Source organism: Atractosteus spatula, chromosome 24 (genome assembly GCF_055471065.1).
Source record: "Atractosteus spatula isolate fAtrSpa1 chromosome 24, fAtrSpa1.hap1, whole genome shotgun sequence".
NCBI lineage: Eukaryota > Metazoa > Chordata > Actinopteri > Semionotiformes > Lepisosteidae > Atractosteus > Atractosteus spatula.
In genome coordinates, this window is record NC_142729.1 from 7392123 (window position 1) to 7411790 (window position 19668).

General features: G+C 37.9%; 1 protein-coding gene across 1 annotated transcript in view; it reads left to right on the forward strand.

Moving 5' to 3' along the window:
* Positions 1–16400, forward strand: part of LOC148815843 (interferon-induced protein 44-like) — a 49963-nt gene extending 33563 nt beyond the window's left edge. Inside the window, exons 7-9 of the mRNA XM_088904845.1 lie at positions 166–337; positions 15056–15156; positions 15779–16400. Coding sequence (XP_088760971.1) covers positions 166–337; positions 15056–15156; positions 15779–15961 — 456 coding nt within the window. The 3' untranslated portion in view covers positions 15962–16400. The remainder of the gene's footprint in view (positions 1–165; positions 338–15055; positions 15157–15778) is intronic.
* Positions 16401–19668: the final 3268 nt, after the last annotated feature.

Genomic DNA, 19668 nt, shown 5'->3' on the forward strand with positions numbered 1-19668 from the left:
AAGTGACTTGGTGAAAGACTTTGATGCTTAAAATGTTTATGAAGAAAGTGGAGCTCAGGTCTCAAGAGAATTAAAAGAAAAATAAGGTATTAAGAGTAATTAAAAGAGTGCTATTAAACACTTGAACATTACTCACTGGATTTCCATTCTCTTTCTCTCTACCAGTTCAATCCAATCAAATCTATCAGTGATGACTCTTCATATGTCAACAAGAATCCCACTGTGAATGATGTGGCCCACTGTCTTGTCTACTTTGTGGCAGCAGATCAGCTGAGCATTATGGATGATCATGTTCTGCGGCTCATTGCAGAAATCAGATCAGTGGTCTCTAACATTGGTAAGAAAATTATCATGTAAGATGCTATGAAATGTAATATTTAAAAATAATATGTATCATGTTTAAAATGATACCACTGGTTGAGCTCTTTGTGGACGCATCTGTATATGTTTTCTCTACTCACTACTATTCCCTGTTTCTTTTTTCTTTCATTGACTCTGCACCCTAACAGTCCTCTCAGTGTACTCCCCCTTGCTGGGGTCCTTCTCTCTCCCTGCAGTGCAGACACACCCAACATCATTCTTCTGAAACACAGCCAGGGTTCTTCAGGCCACACTCCTTGCTCTCTGGATTTCACTCTGGTTCACGTGCAGCATTCACACCTCCCCTGTCTTCACTCCAGGCAGTGGGACTAACTTACTGTACCCACATATCGGTGGTGACTGAAGCTGAAGCTGAAGCTGAACCCCACCAGTGCCTTACTGTCTTCTGTGTCTTCTGTGCGCCATTTAAAAACACAGCCTGCTCACCACACCTCTTGATCATCTGAATGTCTGACCAGCATCCCTCAGCCATTAATCCACCCTCTGTTTTCTCCTCAGCACACAAACCCACTATAAGGTTTCTGCAGCCTATAGCTGCTCTGCTGTTCAGACTGGAATCATTGATGGCACGTACAGCCAGCCGTCTCTGCTGCCTATGGGTCTTCTATCACCAGGCACTCCCTCAGAGCCCCAGAGGACAGTGTTGACTTTCAGCTGTATCTCTTCAGAGACACAATAATGCTCATAGCATACTGGGTGCAGAACCTGCAAACAGAACCTGCAAACAAAACCACCTCTCTGCTCTGCTTCTCAGTAGCATCAAAATCAACAATACCAGCTGCCTCACAAACATACACACACTTTCTTCGCAGTTACCAGCCGCTCCGCCAGCCTGCATTATGTTAGTATTGTATATGCTAGTATATTCTTTATATTTCTAATTGATGAGAACACACAGAAAACACATTTGGCAGACTTTTCCACCAACATAAACGCACTTAGGGAGAAGTGGTATTCCTTTATATTCTCCTTGTTCTGAGAGACAGAACATAAGTCTCTCCAGTGAAGTCAGACAGGCCATACAGATGCAGCCATTCAAATTGCGTGGTACAAACCCGTACCGCAGGCAACTCACTACGTCATAACGCGTCATAACGCGGTACGTGATTGGCTGGCCAAAATGATCGACAGGGGCACTCATGGTGCGTTGGTCAGTTGTGGAAAGATTTAATCATTTAATGTCTTTACTGTGCACATTTTAATCAGCTTAGTATTGAATATTTACAGATGCAGCCATTCAAAATGCACGGGCGATACCGCATTATTTTGTGGTGCGCTTTACGCAGTCTACCGCGAGTTACCGTAAATTCTCCTATAATACCGCAAGCAAAATAATAGTATCCGGAATTTCCGCAAGGTGGAACTAATAAAGCTCAACCTCTCATGTTTGAGCTGTCGCCATCAAAGTCTTTAACGAAGATATTACTAATAGTATTAATAATGAATGACCTTGGACAAGCTGTAAACTCAAAGTATTGCCCTGGTCCACATTCTTTTTTTCATTGACCGTCTTTGTAAAAGTAACACCACAGCATTTCGCAATCACGCATTTGTTTCTAATAATGCAAAGTACATTAATTTTTGAGAATCAATTCACCATGCCTTTCACATGCTCATAAAAGAGATTGATTTAGGAACATAAACATATTACCGTATGCAAACTGTACTGTATACAGTATGTATACTGTATGTATATTTAATGTCTTAACTGTGCCCATTTAAGTATTGAATATTTATATGGAATTTTACCACTGAAGGGAAATCTTAGTTGCTGAGCATAAAAAGAATAGGAGCATACTGTAACGCGTGTGAAGGCCATAAACAATATTAATTTTGGAACTTAAACATACAGTATAAGGCTGGTCTCTGGACTTTAAAGAAAATATACACACCAGTATTCCATTTCTCCCTAAACATTTTAAGCATCGAAGTCTTTAACTAACGTGATACCGGAGTCAACAAGCATACTTTTAGAATTTGATTAAAAGGGAATATTATATGGAATTGCGTATCTAAAGAAATTAATAACAATATAATTATATTCATGTACCGCAACACAAGAATAGTACACGCTGTACATTGTCTGTTGATAATGTTTCTGTAGTGCTTTTTCAGCACTCTGCATGTGACCTTGCTGGTGGCACAGTGGGTTAGGTTCCTGACTCCCATATCACATGGTCTGTGATCAAATCCTGTTGAAGCCATGAATTGTTTTTAACAAAAATTTCTTTGAAAAAATGAAACGTTTCCCTGAGTCAGAGATTAAATAAAACCTCACTCGCACCAAACAAATTTATATTTCTAAATATCACAACATGATCGAATTTAAGTCATTTTAATAACAATGAATAGTCTAGATTTAAAATATTGATTTAAATCGCCTTTTGATTTAAATCGCAAATGCGGGTTTAAATATATGTGTTTTTTGATTCACAATCAGACAAATGCAACATAAATTGATATCTTTGTCTTCTAAGTATCTTAATAAACAATAGCTTTTAATAAGCATAGCTTTCTCCCCGTTTAGATTTATTTTTCTTGGGATCTTGGGATCAAACGTGGAAAGATTAGATTGTAATCGTTTTTATTTTTTAAATACATTTTAGAAAAGTGTAATCTATACTAAAAAGCTGTACACCACCTGCTATAAAGATACATATTGTAATACTTTCGAGTTAGGATAGGACAGACACGAGAACTCAGACTTGCGGAGTTAAAGCAAGTTAAAGCCTTGATTTTATATATCACCTTTAAAAGTGGCATCTCAAAGCAAAGTAAGTACCCAACACTGATTGTACCCATCTGTCATGCTAATAAAGTACCTTGAATTGAATTGAGGGAGAGAGGGGAGGAGGGCAAGCGAGAGAGCCAGGACAGACAGGCAAATAAGATACACTCCACAGACATTCACAACAGTGACTTATCATAAAACGTTTGCACATATAGTTAAATTATTAGTTGTTTTTCAGGAAGCTAAAAAAAACACTTGAATTACTTATCCAGTCTCTTGAAATAAAGTTATTTTTCAAGCAATGCAACAAACGTCGGGCAATGTTTTTTTTTTTAATCCAACATTGACAGCCACATCTTAAATCTTGTCAGTCAGCTCTTTTTCTCTATCACCTTAAGGACAGCACATACAAGGGTTAATTGCACAATGGACCGTGCAAAGAAATTTAAAATAGTCTTCTTTAGTTGTGAGGGCAGGAGTGGATCACAGAAGGCATAATCAGCAAATTAGGAAAACAAAGAACAGGACAGGTGAGACGTTTATCCAGAGAGCGAGTGATCAGAAAAAGGAACAGCTGTTACGCCCAGGTTTTACGCTCTCTCTCTGCTGAATGAATAAAAGCATTTTATTAAAAACGCGTTTGTGTTTGTCTGGGTATTTACTTTGTAATCTGTGGTTTACATCTACTGTATTGTTTTGAGATGCCACTTTTAAAGGTGATATGTAAAATAAAGTTTTTTATTATTGTTATAGAGAAACATGATTTTCCCTGGTTCAGAAAAAAGACGATTAAAATCTGTAATCTTTCCACTTGTATGTCATCGGAAAATACAAGAAGTTTCTGCTTTGTGTAAGGATGGTATCAAAAAATAATCTAAGTGGTGAGAAAGCTGTGCTCCTCAAAGCGCTTTACAGGATAAAAACAATAACAACAATAGTGTTAGCCTGGGCAAACGATTTTTTCATAAAAATACAAAATGAGATATAATGATATGTTCCGGCTTAGACATTAACGAGTAAAACCCCCCTCTCTGCGGGAGTGATGGCTGTGACGAATTAAACCGGTTTCACAGGTATTTTCAAAGTAGAAGGGGGCGAGATTTCCAGCGAAAGACACCTCCCCCCTCCAAAACCAAGGAAGTACAGTACTTACTAGTTAAGAAAGCTAGGCTCCTCAATGAAATCGCTTTAACATGCTAATGCGTTGGTGTAACAGTCCGGGCGTGGCAAGCTTCTAATGTCAACTCGACTCGATTGGAAGACAATGAACATATTCTAGCCCTAAATGAATTAATAGCAAACATGGTTTACATAAAAGACATTTTTCCAAGAAAGTTTACAATAATACGATCTATAGTTGAAATCTGAGCCTTAATAAAAAGAAAAAGCATTTTCAGAGAGCAATTACGCTGTGTTTATGTAGAAAAAGTGATTAGGTTTATGAGCAATCTAATTACTTATTCGTTTAAAACACTATATAAAATAAAGCTTATTATTAATTTGCTGGACAGAGCGGTGAACATTATTATGGATAAGAAAAAGATAACGATCCTGATCAGTTTAGAAATCTGTGTACGCTGTAAGGTTTTTACTTCTTAAACTTTTAAAATACACATTTTGAATAGGAAGAAATCATCTTCCTGGTACAGTATGTATAGCAAACCAGCACGTCTTTTTTCTCCAATCAGAGGGGTTAGACGCTCGGTTAAAAGCAAAGGAGAATGTCTGTTATAATGGACATAAAAGAGTTCACTGGCATTATATCCTAGAAGACACAGACTGGCACCAGACCAGGAGAATGCCCGCAGCATAAAAGAAAATGCCTGATGAACTAGGGATTGGACAGTTGCCAAGTGCTTGTACAATCGATGGAAATGTTCAAATAAATGTGCAAAAGAAAAAACAAAATAATCATTTATTTCTTTATCATATTGGCTAGCTAATGTCCTCTCTTTGCTAGTTAGTGGCCGTGTTTCTGCGTTGGGTAGCAACGGGTGACTGTTCTCAGGCGGAAGATGTAAACAGCTTAATTTTCGTGTTAAATATTTTTTTTTTAAATTAAAATTCATTCTATACAGCAATCGCATATCTGGGTACCGTTTTATAAAACTTTCATGCTTAAAATGTTTAGGGAGAATTAGAAGACTGGTGTGTATTTTTTCTTTAAACTACCAAGACCAGCCATACACAGTACAGTTTACGTACATACAGTAATGTTTATGTTCCTAAATTAATATCGTTTATGACCTTCAGATGCGTTATGCTCCTCTTCTTTTTATGCTCAGCTACTAAAATTTCCCTTTAGTGGTAAAATTCCATATAAATATTGAAAACTAAGCGGATTAAAATGTCCACAGTAAAGACATTAAATGATTAAATCTTTTCCCTACCAACCAATGCACCACGAGTGCCCCTGTCGGTCATTTTGGCCAGCCAATCACTTACCGCGGGGCACCGTAGGGTGGCTTGTGGGTAGATTATCTTACCGCGGGTTTGTACCGCACATTTTGAATGGCTGCATCTGTATATTGAATTTAACAACTAAAGGGAAATTTTAGTAGCATAAAAAGAAGAGGAGCATTATGCATCTGAAGGTCATAAACAATATTCATTTATGAACATAAACATATTACTGTACGTAAACTCTACTTTATATGGCTGGTCTTGATACAGATGCAGCCATTTAAAATGAGCGGGGTACGCCATGGTAAAATGCGGTGAGCGTGTCGCATCACAATGCGTCATAGCCCGTCATATCGCGTCATACCACATAATACCGCAGTAAAATAATAGCATCTGGAATCATCACCAGGTGGCGCTAATAAAGCTTAACTCTCATGTACAGCATTTGAGCTGTTGCCAGAAAACACCAGGTTTCAAATCCCAATCACTGCTGAGGGACAATCTTTATTCAATTAAGAATTTAATTTAATTAAAAATTAAACATTAAAAAGTTGGCATATTTTATGAAAGCAAGATTGCTCAGTTGGACAAAAGTACATAGCCTACCACCTTTATCATAAATATTTTAATGATGCAGAAATATCTTATGCATCACAGTCTTTACCGAAGATATTACTAATAGTATTAATAATGAATGACCTTGGAAAAGCTGTAAACTCAAAGTATTACCCTGGTCCACATTCTTTGTAACCGTCTTTGAAAACGAAAATACTTTCTTTTTTCATTGACAAAAAGTAACACCACAGCATTTCGTTGGTCTGATCATGCATTCGTTTCCAATGATACAAAGTAAGTCTTGAGAATCTCTGATTCACCATGTCTTTCACATGCTCATAAAAGAAATTAATTTAGGAACATAAACATATTACTGTACGTAAACTGTACTGTATATGGCTGGTCTTGGTAGTTTAAAGAAAAAATACACACCAGTATTCCATTTCTCCCTAAACATTTTAAGCATTAAAGTCTTACATGTTATTATTTCAGAAACATTTTTACATGCTCCTTCTGACCATATTATTGTACGTTTATGTGAAAAGTGATCGTTTTAACCTTTTCTGCAAATATGCTCGTTATCAGAGTAAACAAAAGCATACTTTTAGAATTTGATTTAGGAAATATAATATGGATTCGTGCATCTAAATAAATTAATAATGGTATAACTATATCCATGTACTGTAGCACAAACAGAAGTATTAGACTTTCCATTGCTATGTGTGTAGCTGTCACTTGACTGGCCTTGGTGGTGTGACAGCTCAAGTGACTGATTTATAACCCTGAGGTTGGGTGTTCCACCTAGCTGTCACCATGAGTTTTCTTTTAACAAATAAACATTTCTTTGAAAAACTAAAATAGCAAATATTATTGGCATTATATTGACATTTTTATATTTCTAAATATCACAACATGTTCTGTATGTACACAGCGGTACCGCAGGGTGTAGGGTGCAAATCGAAAGCCCTACATTAATATTGTGTATTTGCCTGGGGCTGTGTGGTTTTTGCATCTCTCTTTCTCTGTGCTGAATTTCACTCCACTCTCTGAGTCTGTGTCTACATTGTTTGTAAACAAACCGGTTTTACAGGTATTTTCAACTTAGAATGGGGCGAGCTTTCCATGAAAGACACTCCACCTTCCCCCATGTTTTCTTAGAAAAACAGATTCACAACACGAAGCGTGCATCAGTCTTCTGTATTAAAACATTGGTTTGAACACCATGGGAGCTGTTTTTAATAAGCTGCTGAGTAAAGAATAGGAATATTCCTGCTGTCAGCAGTATTGTGTATATAGTTGACCCTTACCTGAATGAAAACAGGACATAAAGAAAGGGTTTCAGAAATCAAACAAAGCTTTATTCCTGTTCTTACAGTTTGGGTTATGCTGTTATGCTTCCTATGCTGATATATGGGTTTTTCGCACAAAGACGTATTGAACAGTATTTCTCGCGTTGTGAACGTGTGTACACAGCGGTCCCCCCGAGTTCCAGTTAGTGTGTAATTACACATCAATGAAAAGAGAATTAGCTCACTGATTTTTTTAGTTTTACGTGGAGGCTGTGAACATTTTCACAAGTCGTGGTCTTTAAAATGCATTTGGTTTGAAGGCTTTCTGTTTCCCTTGTGAAGATATGAACAAAAGAATATTCGAGCGTGGTAAAAAAATGGCTTCAAAATGAAGCTGTGTCACTCTTCTGTGCTTAGTGCTTAGTGCTTACTCTGCTTAGTGTGTAAAACACTTGCAGCATTGTGGGTGCTGTGGTTTAAATGCTATTGGCTTGTGAACAGCAGTGAAGGCTGTGAAAACAGTAACCTGTCCCCACACACCCTGCCCCCACTGCAATTAGAATATACACAAAGCACTGAAATCTTTAAAGTAGATGATCAGGTGTTAACTGGAGTAAAGTTAGCTTGAAGTTCAAGAATGATTTTGGCATGTGTGTAGCTTTTTCACAAAACCTCCTAGAGTTACGAAAACGCTTGCTGTGTGTACAAAGTACATTGTTACTGTTTTCATAGCCTGTTAAATAAACACAACCAAATTGAAACGCTTGGAGTTTGTAATGTAAGGGCGCTGTGAACGAGTTAAACTTCAATGCAGGAAAAATACTGATTCTTATGGAAGCCCGTTTCCACCAGGGAGTAAAGAAAAACATGCTAGGGAGTGAAAAAAAAGGCTATGGTATTCTCTCTGATGCAGTGCAGTTAAAAAAAATATCTCTGATGCTGTTCCTAAATTAATATCATTTATGACCATCAGACGCTTTATGCTCCTTTTCTTTTTTCCAATGGATTGAACAGGGAGAGGCATTTCATGATGTACTTTTCACTGATAAAACAACAGTGGCTCTGGAACAGTTTTCAACCATGTCGTTTTATAAAGGGGAGATATGTGAACAAGCAAAACCCAAAATACCCACCGAAGTATAGCCTATTCTGCTCTGAGAAGAGTAGAGGGGGTGGAAAGTGCCCACGACAAGTCGTGGTCTTTAAAATGCATTTGGTTTGAAGGCTTTCTGTTTCCCTTGCTAAGATATGGACATGCGTGTTAAAAAAAAATGGCATAAAAATGACAAAGTGAAGGCTGTGAAAACATTCACAATGTACTTTATACACAAAGCAAGTGTTCTCACAACTCTAGGAGGTTTCGTGAAAATGCTACAGGCGTGCCAAAATCGTTTTTGAACTTCTAGCTGACTTGACTGACCCCGGTTTTCATTTTCAGATTGTGAATCAAAAAAGGCATTTAATAAACACGCATTTGTGATTTTAATCAAAATGGGGTTAGACCATTAGACATGCAATACACTTCCTCGTGATCATCTTAGAATCTTTGTGTAAGCTTTAAGTTTTTTTTTTACTTTTTAATTATACACTTGAAACACTTGAATTTTGTAAATGCAACACACATTCCGTACAGATACAGTACAACCACATTCTCCTGTCTTCCCATGGTGTAAAACGAATTAGCAGGTGATTGAGATAAAAATGCATCGCCCATTGAGTGGAATGTTCTCATTTGTTCTCAGATATAAAAAGAGGTGATAATTCTTAACAATTCCGTGTCGCATTAACTAACTCTTCAGTTTATTCTGCCAGACAGTACATGAATATAATTATATCGTTATTAATTTGTTTAGGTACGTGATTCCATATTATATTCCCTGTTAATCAAATTCTAAAGGTATGCGTTTGTTTAATCCAATAACGAGCGAATTCACAGAAAAGGTTCACAAAGTATATAATCTTATTATGGTCAGAAGGAGCACGTAAAAACGTTTCCGAAATAACCACATGTAAGACTTTGATCCTTAAAATGTTTAGGGAGAAATGGAATACGGATGTGTATTTTTTCTTTAAACTACCAAGACCAGCAATATACAGTACAGTTTACATAATATTTTCATGTTCCTAAATTAATATATTTTATGAGCATGCGAAAGGTATGGTGAATCGGAGATTCTCAAGACTTACTTTGTGTGATTGGAAATGAATACGTGATCGGATCAACTAAATACTAGTTACTTTTTGTCAATGAAAAAATAAAGTTTTTTCATTTGCAAAGACGATTACAAAGAATGTGGACCAGGGTAATACTTTGAGTTTACAGCTTGTCCAACGTCATTCATTATTAATACAATTAGTGATATCTTCAGTAAAGACTGAGAGCAGGAACATTCCTATTCTTTACTCAGCAACTTATTAAAAACAGCAGCCACGGTTTTTTACACAGAAGAGTGACACAGCTTCGCCTTGTGAATCTGTTTTTCCATGTTTACAAAGAAAGTGGAATACAGTAATACTACCTGCTATATAGATACATATTTTCTAGATATTTAGATCCTTAAATTAATATAATTATTTATTTCTTTTGATACATGATTCCATACTATATTCCCTATTATAAAACGAATAATTCCGGTCCTGAAATCTGATTGGCTGATACACATTCGAAGCCGTGCTATATTCTCTAATATACGCACACCCCGGAATTTTGACTTCACTGAGTGATAAAGAAATTTTAAAGACTACTTCTTAGCGTAAATAAAAAAGCTTGGATTCTCATGTATCTGATATCTTTTTCTCCTGTCTTTGTTGCGCTCTTGAGGATCCTTGTGATATTTTGAGCTCTCGTTGAATGATAAGTGTCGCATAGTTTAAGTCATTTTCATTCTTAGAAATTATGAAACACCCAGTTTAAAGCAAGGGAGTTTTTATGTCTGTTATAGTAAAAGAAAATTCCTGACGAACTAGGGATTGGACAGTTTTTCAGTGCTTGTACAATCGATGAAAATGTTCAAATAAATGTGCTAAAGAAATAAACAAAAAACAAATAATTTATTCCTTTATCATATTGGCTAGCTAATGTCCTCTCTTTGCTAATTACTTGTGGCTGTGTTTATGCGTTACGTAGCAACGAGGGACTATATTCTCAGGTGGAGGAACGTAAACAGCTTAATTTTCATGTTAAATAAATTTAAAAAATTAAAATTCATTCTATACAGAAATCGTATATTTAGGGACCGTTTTATAAAACTTTTATGCTTAAAATGTTTAGGGAGAAATGGAATACTGGTCTGTATTTTGTCTTTAAATTACCAAGACCAGCCATATACAGTACAGTTTACATACAGTAATATGTTTATGTTCCAAAAAAATAATATCTTTTATGAGCATGTGAAGGGCATGGTGAATAGGAGAATCTCAAGACTTACTTTGTATGATTGGAAACGAATGCGTGATCAGATCAATGAAAAGCTGTGGTGTTACTTTTTGTCAATGAAAAAATAAAGTATTTTTGTTTACAAAGACAGTTACAAAGAATGTGGACCAGGGTAATACTTTGAGTTTATAGCTTGTCCAAGGTCATTCATTATTAACATTATTAATGATGTAATACAACGGGGGCTCAGACGGGCGCCCTTGCCACATTAGGTTGGCCCCCCACCGTCAGGGGCTCAAACCCAGGACTCCCGCGTCACTCAACAGGGACCCAGCCCGGTGAGCCAAAGAGAGATCTCTTCACAGCCCAGGGGCTGTGGTCCTGCTATTACTGGGAAGGGCGGTGACGTCACCTGCTCTGGTAAGCCGGCTCTTACACACTACCTGTCGGCTGTAAGCGTTACACTCTACCCCACTTAACCTCGCCGTCCCCAGTGAAGGGCTATCCCACCACACTTCTGACACCAGTGTAACGCAACAGGGGTTTAGGCGGGAACCCTTGCCACATTAGGTTGGCCCCCCACTGTCGGGGGCTCAAACCCAGGACTCCTGCCTCACTCAGCAGGGACCCAGCCCGGTGAGCCAAAGAGAGATCTCTCCACAGCCCAGTAGCTGTGGTCCTGCTATCACAGGGAAGGGCGATGACGTCACCTGCTCTAGTAAGCCAGCACTTACACAGTACCTGTCGGCCGTAAGCGTTACAGTAATATCTTCGGTAAAGACTTTGATGCATAAAATATTTCTGCATCATTAAAATATTTATGATAAAGGTGGTAAGTTGTGTACTTTTGTCCATCTAAGCAATCTTGCTTTCATAAAATATACCAATTTTTTTAATATATGATGATTAACATACTGTAATACAGTTTAAATTTAAAAGTCTAAAGAGCATACAACTTAAATTCTTAATTGAATAAATATAGTCCCTCAGCAGTGATCAGGATTCAAAACCTAATGTTTTCTGGTGACAGCTCTAATGCTGTACAGGAGAGGTTAAGCTTTATTACCTCCACCTGCCGGTTTTACAAGGTGATTCCGGATACTATTAACATAATCTAATTTGCATATGGTAGGATGCGGTATACTGTGACACTGTTATACCGCAGCATACCGCACTTGTTTTGAATGACTGCATCTGTATACTCGATATAGAGACCATCACAGCTGTAGCTCATCAAACCCTCAATTCACTACACCTATGTTTTCCCAAACTGGCTGACAGCCTAGAGCTCATTGTAAAAACACTCAAGGACTCAATGAACACACACAATTATGTGTAACATTCAAATGCTGAAAATGCATTCTACGTATTTCTAATTGATGAGACTTAAGCTAACATGATTTTATCTCTTAGATAGTTAACATTTACAAGTAAAAAAAAACTTGTATTTGGCTGCCTGTGATAAATATACTTTTTATTACAATTTGTCAAACAGTTATCTCTCCCATGGAACCGCTTACAGGAATGCCTTGTCTTATTGCTCAACAGTGACTTCTGCTAGAAACTCACAGTGACATTAAGGAGGGATAAGCTCACCCTCAGATTGGTATAGATTCTCTTGTAGGGCTCATTATAGGACACACAATGTATAGATCTGACAGGCAGGTGTCAGAGTTAGAGAGTAAATGCAAACTGAAATGAGTAACAACAGAGAATTCAATTTAATCTGACTGGGCATAAAACAGCAACTAGCTATTCAATTTAAAAAATAAATTAAGATTCTTTAAAAGATTTATGCCAAAGTACAAGTACAAGTACCTTTTTAGAGCTTGAATAATAATAAATGTTGTTCAAGACATTTATTTGCAGAAACTACAGTGGATTTAATGAAAGCCTCTAGTATCATAGAAGATACAATATAAACAAAGAATTTGAGAGCATTTTTAAATATTATTAAATCAGACTCATATATGCAATCTGCACAAATTAGCAAAAGACGACTGCTCTTTGGCTGTATAGTAATTACGAAAGACATTAATAAAGTTTTGGGTCACACTGACTGCAATCACTGCACAGCAATAATTCAGAATTCACTACTACAGGAGCCCTCAGTGCTCACTCACTCCTGGAGGTAGGTACCTTGTTCATAGCCATCACAGCTGTGAAAGCTAAAGAGTCCTGTCTAAAAGGATAGTATTAAAATTACTTTGCTGTGGTCATCAACCTAAACTGAATTTAAATCCTGAAAGAGTTGTAATGACACATGGACAGTTTTGTGGCCAAGACAAGAAATAAAACAGAGATGAGGATTGTAGTGTGCTCTCACGAGGCACCAGTTCTGTAGGGTTTGGGCATTTACTGGGACAATTATTAATTGTAGCAGTAAATCACAAAATGATTCTTTTAATGGCTTTAGAATCCAACCATGCGATATAACTCAAACAACGCACACACACACAGGTACTAATACACGAGGATACATTTATGAATACATAGAATATGCATGTAAACCTAACAGATCTTATCGAGAGGGTTATCAGAATACAAAAGGTATATATTCAATCAGTTACGAAGAGTTACATATATCAAGAAAACATACGTTCAGTATATCATTCATTTAGACCGTTTCGTAATTGAACTTGGTTACAACTTCTACATTAGATACTCAAAACAAGTACATAACTCTGAGGAATTAAATTGATATCAACTGGTTGGGATAACAATTGAATTCTCGAGCTGTAATGCATTGAAGTTGAATACTCATCCAATCTCTGGGGATTCAGATCTCCTGCAGGCTCTCTGGCTCCGTGCCAGGCTGTGCTGTGGGGCTTGTGACGGTGCGCTGCTGATGCTCACTGACCGACTAGTTAGTGTTGGCTTTAACTAGCAAAGTTTGTGCACAGGAGAAAAGATACTGTGGGTCAGCAAGTCAGGAAGAAGACCGGTTCGTTCCTGATGAAGCGCTAGTTCTGAATAGTGATTCAGCTGTCCACAGTTCCGACCTGTTCACGAGGCTTGCTGCTGATGCTAACCTTGGGTGGATCCTTTGGTTACGCGCTGGCCACCTCTGCTCTCGACTCTTAGAACAAAGAAAAGTTCTGGCACTCGGACACACTGGCCGTTCCGTGGTTGTCCGGGCTGAGTCTCAGGATGGTCAGGAGGTGCGCTGCGAGAATGTCCTGCCCTTGGGAGCCTTCTGCTCCTGGGCCGTCCTGCCCTGGAATTCTCATTTAGAATTCTCCTACTGGAATAGTCCCTAGAATAGTCTCCTACAGGTTCTCTGTGTTGCCTGTTTTTACCTGGAGGAACTTCAGCTCATTCATTGGCTGAAAGTTCCATGGGCATCAGAGTCCCACGTGGGTTACTCGGCCCTACCAGTCCCTGATTGGTTGATCAAGGTGAGATATGAGTCACTTACTCCTGACACCTAGGAATGCAGTCCAGATGTCCATCTGGCACTCCCTAGACAGATAGGCGCCAATGGATGACCATTGATCATGATAGCCAGGCTTAGCTAAGTGCATCCCCATTTGGGAGCTGTCCCTTATCAAAAGAAAACATCTTTAAATCAGCCTGCATGAATAGCTTCTCTGTTGCTGCACCACAGAGATGAACAGAGGGATGGGGCCTCATTTGGGAAGCAACACTTAATTCTGTCTTATTAACAAGCATTGCCGCTACAGGATATTAGGTCTTACAATATTAAAAAATAGCACCTACCATTTACACATATGCACCAAATAATTCTACACCTGATCAATGCTGTAATAAATTGGGAACTTCCATTCAGCACTATTAAACTGCTTGGTAAAATACAGATTCACAACAACATCTAAAACATTGTCAAATAAAATTGTGAGAAAAACTCTAAAATATATAATAATATAAATGACGGATTATTTTCTCCATCAGTGTGAAATGATGAAAGTAAAACACAACACAACGCAATCTAAATGGTACAGACAAAACTTTCACTACATCTGAAAAACAAAATTAAAACGTATAAACGTTTTAAAGATCCCAAATAAAAGAGAGGTTTGTTCCAATAATTCTGAATGAATTGTATTTCATGACAAGTATAGCCTTACATTACCCCAAGAATATGATCCACTACACCTGATAGACTGATCTGAGGAATATTCTAAAGCTGAATTAGTGAAGTACAAAAATACAGTGCATAAAATCAAATTGCCTGGAAGAAGCTCAGAAATAATAGTCAATAATAGCTCCACCTTTGCCATTTCCCTGCCTCTGAAATCTTAACTTCTGCATAACGAAGGTTTGATAAAAAAACAAATTTATTTTGTTTTGTTTCTGCAGATATTCCCCAGGCTGTGCTGTTAACTAAGGTGGATAAAGCCTGTCCATTGGTAGGAAAAGATGTCAGGAAGGTGTACAGGAGTAAATACATCAAAGAAAAGGTGAGTTTAAACTTTGCTATTTAATATTAATCTATTACTGTCTCAAGTTACAGTACACTTTAATAAAGAGAATGCAAACCTGATCTTAATATTCAAGAAATACTCTTACAAGGTTTGTACCTTATTAAAATATTGTAATCAGCTTAAATTACTTTTGCTGATTTGCTTCATAATTAGTCGGCATCTAGGCTCCAGCTGGAAGGAGATGGTAAGAGCCCTCAGGTTAAGGGATCTTGTTAGAGTCAGCCTGCGTTGGCTAATGGCCTCTGAGACTCTCAGTGAGGTACAGTAGGCTTGAAGATTACTGAGGTGGGTCTTGGGTCTGAGACAAGCAGGTTGCAGCCTCTTTGCTTGGCCCAGTAATTTAGAAATGTGTTGTTGAGGAACTGAAGCATCTTCTCACAAAAGAAAGGAGAACAGAGTCTGGAGAGCACAGGCTGTGTCACTAGTCTCCCTGCATACCAAGATCTGCAGACACACAGGCATTCACTGGGACATTTGACATTAATAGACATTAGATTCTTTGATGTTTACAGTATGTCTGCAATGTTTAAAGTACAATTAAATTCCTTGGACTTGTATGTTATATTTAATCAATCATCTGTCTTTCTTTATATTTCAGATAGAGAGGTTTCATCAGATATCGGGCATTCCTGTAAACTGCATTCTTCCTGTGAAGAACTACAGTGAGGAAATCAGCCTGAATGATGACATTGATGTCCTGGCCCTGACAGCACTGCTGCAGATACTCAGATTTGCAAATGGACACTTACTAAACTTGACACAAATGGGATATAAGAAATAAAGTTGTAAAGTATTAATAACTATGCACTATATTTTAGAAATTTCGCTGATGCATATCTAAATTAACAGCTAAATTAACTCAATTTTGTTTCTTGTTTTTCTGATATTCTCATATATTTTTTAGAAATTTGACAAGGGAATAATGCCTTTGTATAAGAATATGAACAGAAAAAATAATAAAAACCACCTAATGCTAATATGAATTAAATCATTCATGAGGTTCTGCTTTACTCCAAGATATAAAGTAGCTGATACTGTATATCATTTTATCAAGCAGCCCACTGAAGCTGGCCTGGCCAGTACCTGGACCTCAGAAAGCTAGGTTGCTGCTGAAAGAAGTGTTAATGGGACCAGGAGAGAGCATTCCTTGAGCCCTTGAAACCATGTACCCCTTGAAAACATGAATTAGGATCCCATGCAATTCGAAAAAGAAAGTACCCATTTCTCCACCTTCAAGATCTTTTTATAACATTACTCTTATAATACTTACATCAATGGTGCTCAGGTCCTTACAATTACTTTTTAATTCCAGTGTAACTTGTCTCCTGAGGCTATTTCAAAACTTAAAGTACAGCCCCAGTGGCATCAAGCCAGCAGAGCATGGATGGGATCATCAGCTGTTCCTTTGTCTTTCTATGTGGGAGTTATGATTCCACTGTCATACAGTTAAATATTCAATGCCTGGAGAATTCAGTTGCTATCCTGATACATGCTGATATCAATTTAATTAAAGTATCAGTTACTTAGGCGTATCTGAATTTGAGCATGTTAGTGAGACAGTCTAACAAGTTGGTGTAACCAATATTATATTAAATGCACAATACAACAGATGCAGCCATTCAAAGTGCGCAGCACAAACACGTACTGCAGGCATTCGGCTACATCATCGTGCGTCATCAAGATTAAAATGTCTTTACTGTGCCCATTTTAGTATTGAATATTTATATGGAATTTTACCACTGAAGAGAAATGTTAGTAGCTGAGCATTAAAAGAATAGGAGCATAAAGTGTGTGAAGGCCATAAACGATATTAATTTTAGAACCTAAACATACAGTATTACAGTATGTAAACTGTATATGGCTGGTCTCGGTACTTTAAAGAAAAAACACACACAAGTATTCAATTTCTCCCTAAACATTTTAAGCATCGAAGTCTTTAACATGTGAAATAACGTGTATAAAAAGTTGTAGTTTTAAGCTTTTCTGCAAATACATTCGATACCGGAGTAAATAAGAATACTTCTTGAATTTGATTAATAGGGAATATAATATGGAGTCGCGTATCTAAAGAAATTAATAACGGTATAATTATATTCATGTACTGCAACACAATAGTATACGCTGTACAATGTCTATTGATTCAGGTGGGTAGCTGCGTCAGCATGCGTAGGCTGCAAAGGAACAAGTAATAGGTTTATTTCATGCTGAAAAAAAGAAGAAAGAGAACACAACGTTTCGTCAGTGGAGCCTTCTTCAGGTGTGAGAGAGACAGGGTAGTAGGCAAAGGTAAAGTAGCGGGAGAACAAAGGTTGGGAGGGAGAAGGAGTGAGAGGCGGGAGCAGGGGACAGAAAGAGAGGTCAATCAAGAGGTGTGAAGTCAGAATGGGTGCAGAGAGGTTTGAAATGAAACTTCCAATGAACGGAGAAAATTTAAAAGAACAGTAGTCTGTTGTTAAGAGAAGGGAGAATGTGTGATCTTAGCTGCAGAATAATTTTGGTTTCGGTGGTCTTCCTGATGTATGAGTTCGGAACACCATCTTTGAGAACACAGACGGAGAGATTAGAGTGGTCGTGGCCGTCAGAGGTGAAATGAGAAACAATGGGCTTGGAGAGATCTTTAATCTTCACAGCCCTGACGTGTTCTCTGAAGCGGTCTCCGAATCTCCTTCCTGTTTCTCCAATGTAGATGGCTGGGCATTTACTGCAAGAGATACAGTAAATAAGGTTGCTGGAGGTACAAGATGGTGTCTGGGTGATCCGGAATTGTCCTGAGGGGCCTTGAATGAGTGTGGTGGTGGCTGTGTACTTGCAGGTGATACAGCGAGCTCTGTTGCAAGGGAAAGTGCCTGGTGTGGATGGTTGTTGAGGGTGGTCAAGGGAGCTGTGAACAAAGAGGTTACGCAGATTAGGTGGTCGACGATATGAGATGATAGGGCGATCAGAAAAGAGGGCCCCAATGGAGGGATCATCCTGTAGGATGGAAAAGTTCTGGTTAATGGTCCTGGGGATAGGAAGTGTGTTAGGGTGCTAAGGAAGCACCAAAGGAATGCGGTTGTTACGGCGGGAGTTCCTGATTGGGTTGATGGTCCGGGGGGTGTTTTTGGCTCGGGCTATTTTTTCAATGACAAAAATTAATACCACAGCTTTTCGTTGATCCGATCACGTATTTGTTTCCAATCATACAAAGTAAGTTTTGAGAATCTCCAATTTACCATGCCTTTCAGATGCTCATAAACTATATTAATTTAGGAACATAAACATATTATGTAAACTGTATATTGCTGGTACTGGTAGTTTAAAGAAAAAAATACACACCAGTATTCCATTTTAAGCATCAAAGTCTTACATGTGGTTGTTTTGAAAATGTTTTTACGTGCTTCTTTAGACCATATTACTGTGCGTTTATATACTTTGTGAAAAGTGATCGTTTTAATCTTTTCTGCGAATACGCTCGTTATCGGAGTAAACAAAGCATACTTTTAGAATTTGATTAATAGGTAATATAAAATGGAATCACGTATCTAAAGAAATTAATAATGATATTATTATATTCATGTACTGTAACACAAACAGTAGTATATGTGTATGGCTGTTCCAGTAGCTGTCGTGTGATGGTTTAATTGACTGACTTATAAGCAAGAAATTGACTGACTTATAAGCAAGAAGTCGGGTGTTCAAATCCAGCTATTGCCATGAGTATTCTTTTAACAAACATTTCTTCGAAAAACTAAAATAGCAAACTAAAATAGCAATAGCAAAATTATGGACACTCTTTTGACTTTTTTATATTTCTAAATATCACAACATGTTCATACTGTATGTACACAGTGGTACCGCAGGGTGTAGGGAGCAAATCCATGTGAGCCTGAAAGCCCTACATTAATATTGTGCATTCGCCTGGCGCTGAGCAGTTTTCACATCTCTCTCTCTCCCTCCCCCCCGGGAGTGCACCTGTGCCGAATTTCACTCCACTGTCTGAGTCTCTGTGTCTACATTGTTTGTAAACAAACCGGTTTCACAGGTATTTTCAAAGTAGAACAGGGCAAGTCTTCCGATGACAGACACTCCACCTCCCCGCCACGGACACGTTTACTTAGAAAAACTGATTCACAACGCGAAGTTGTTTCAGTCTTCTGTGTAAAGAAAATCGGTTTGAATACCATGGGTGCTGTTTTTAAGACGCTGCTGAGTATAGGAATTTTCCTGCTGTCAGCAGTATCGTGTATATAGCTGACAGTTACTTGAATGAAAACAGGACATAAAGAAAGGGTTTCAGAAATCAAACAAAGCTTTATTCCTGTGCTTACAGTCTGGGTAATTGGAGGCTACACTAGTATGATTCCTATCGTGATATACAGGTTTTTCACACGAAACCATATAGAGCAGTATTTCTCGCGTTGTGAACATGTCTACACAGCGATCCCCTAGGGTTCCAGTTAGTGCGTAATTATGCATAGATGAAAAAACAGAGGTTTATAAACATAGTTT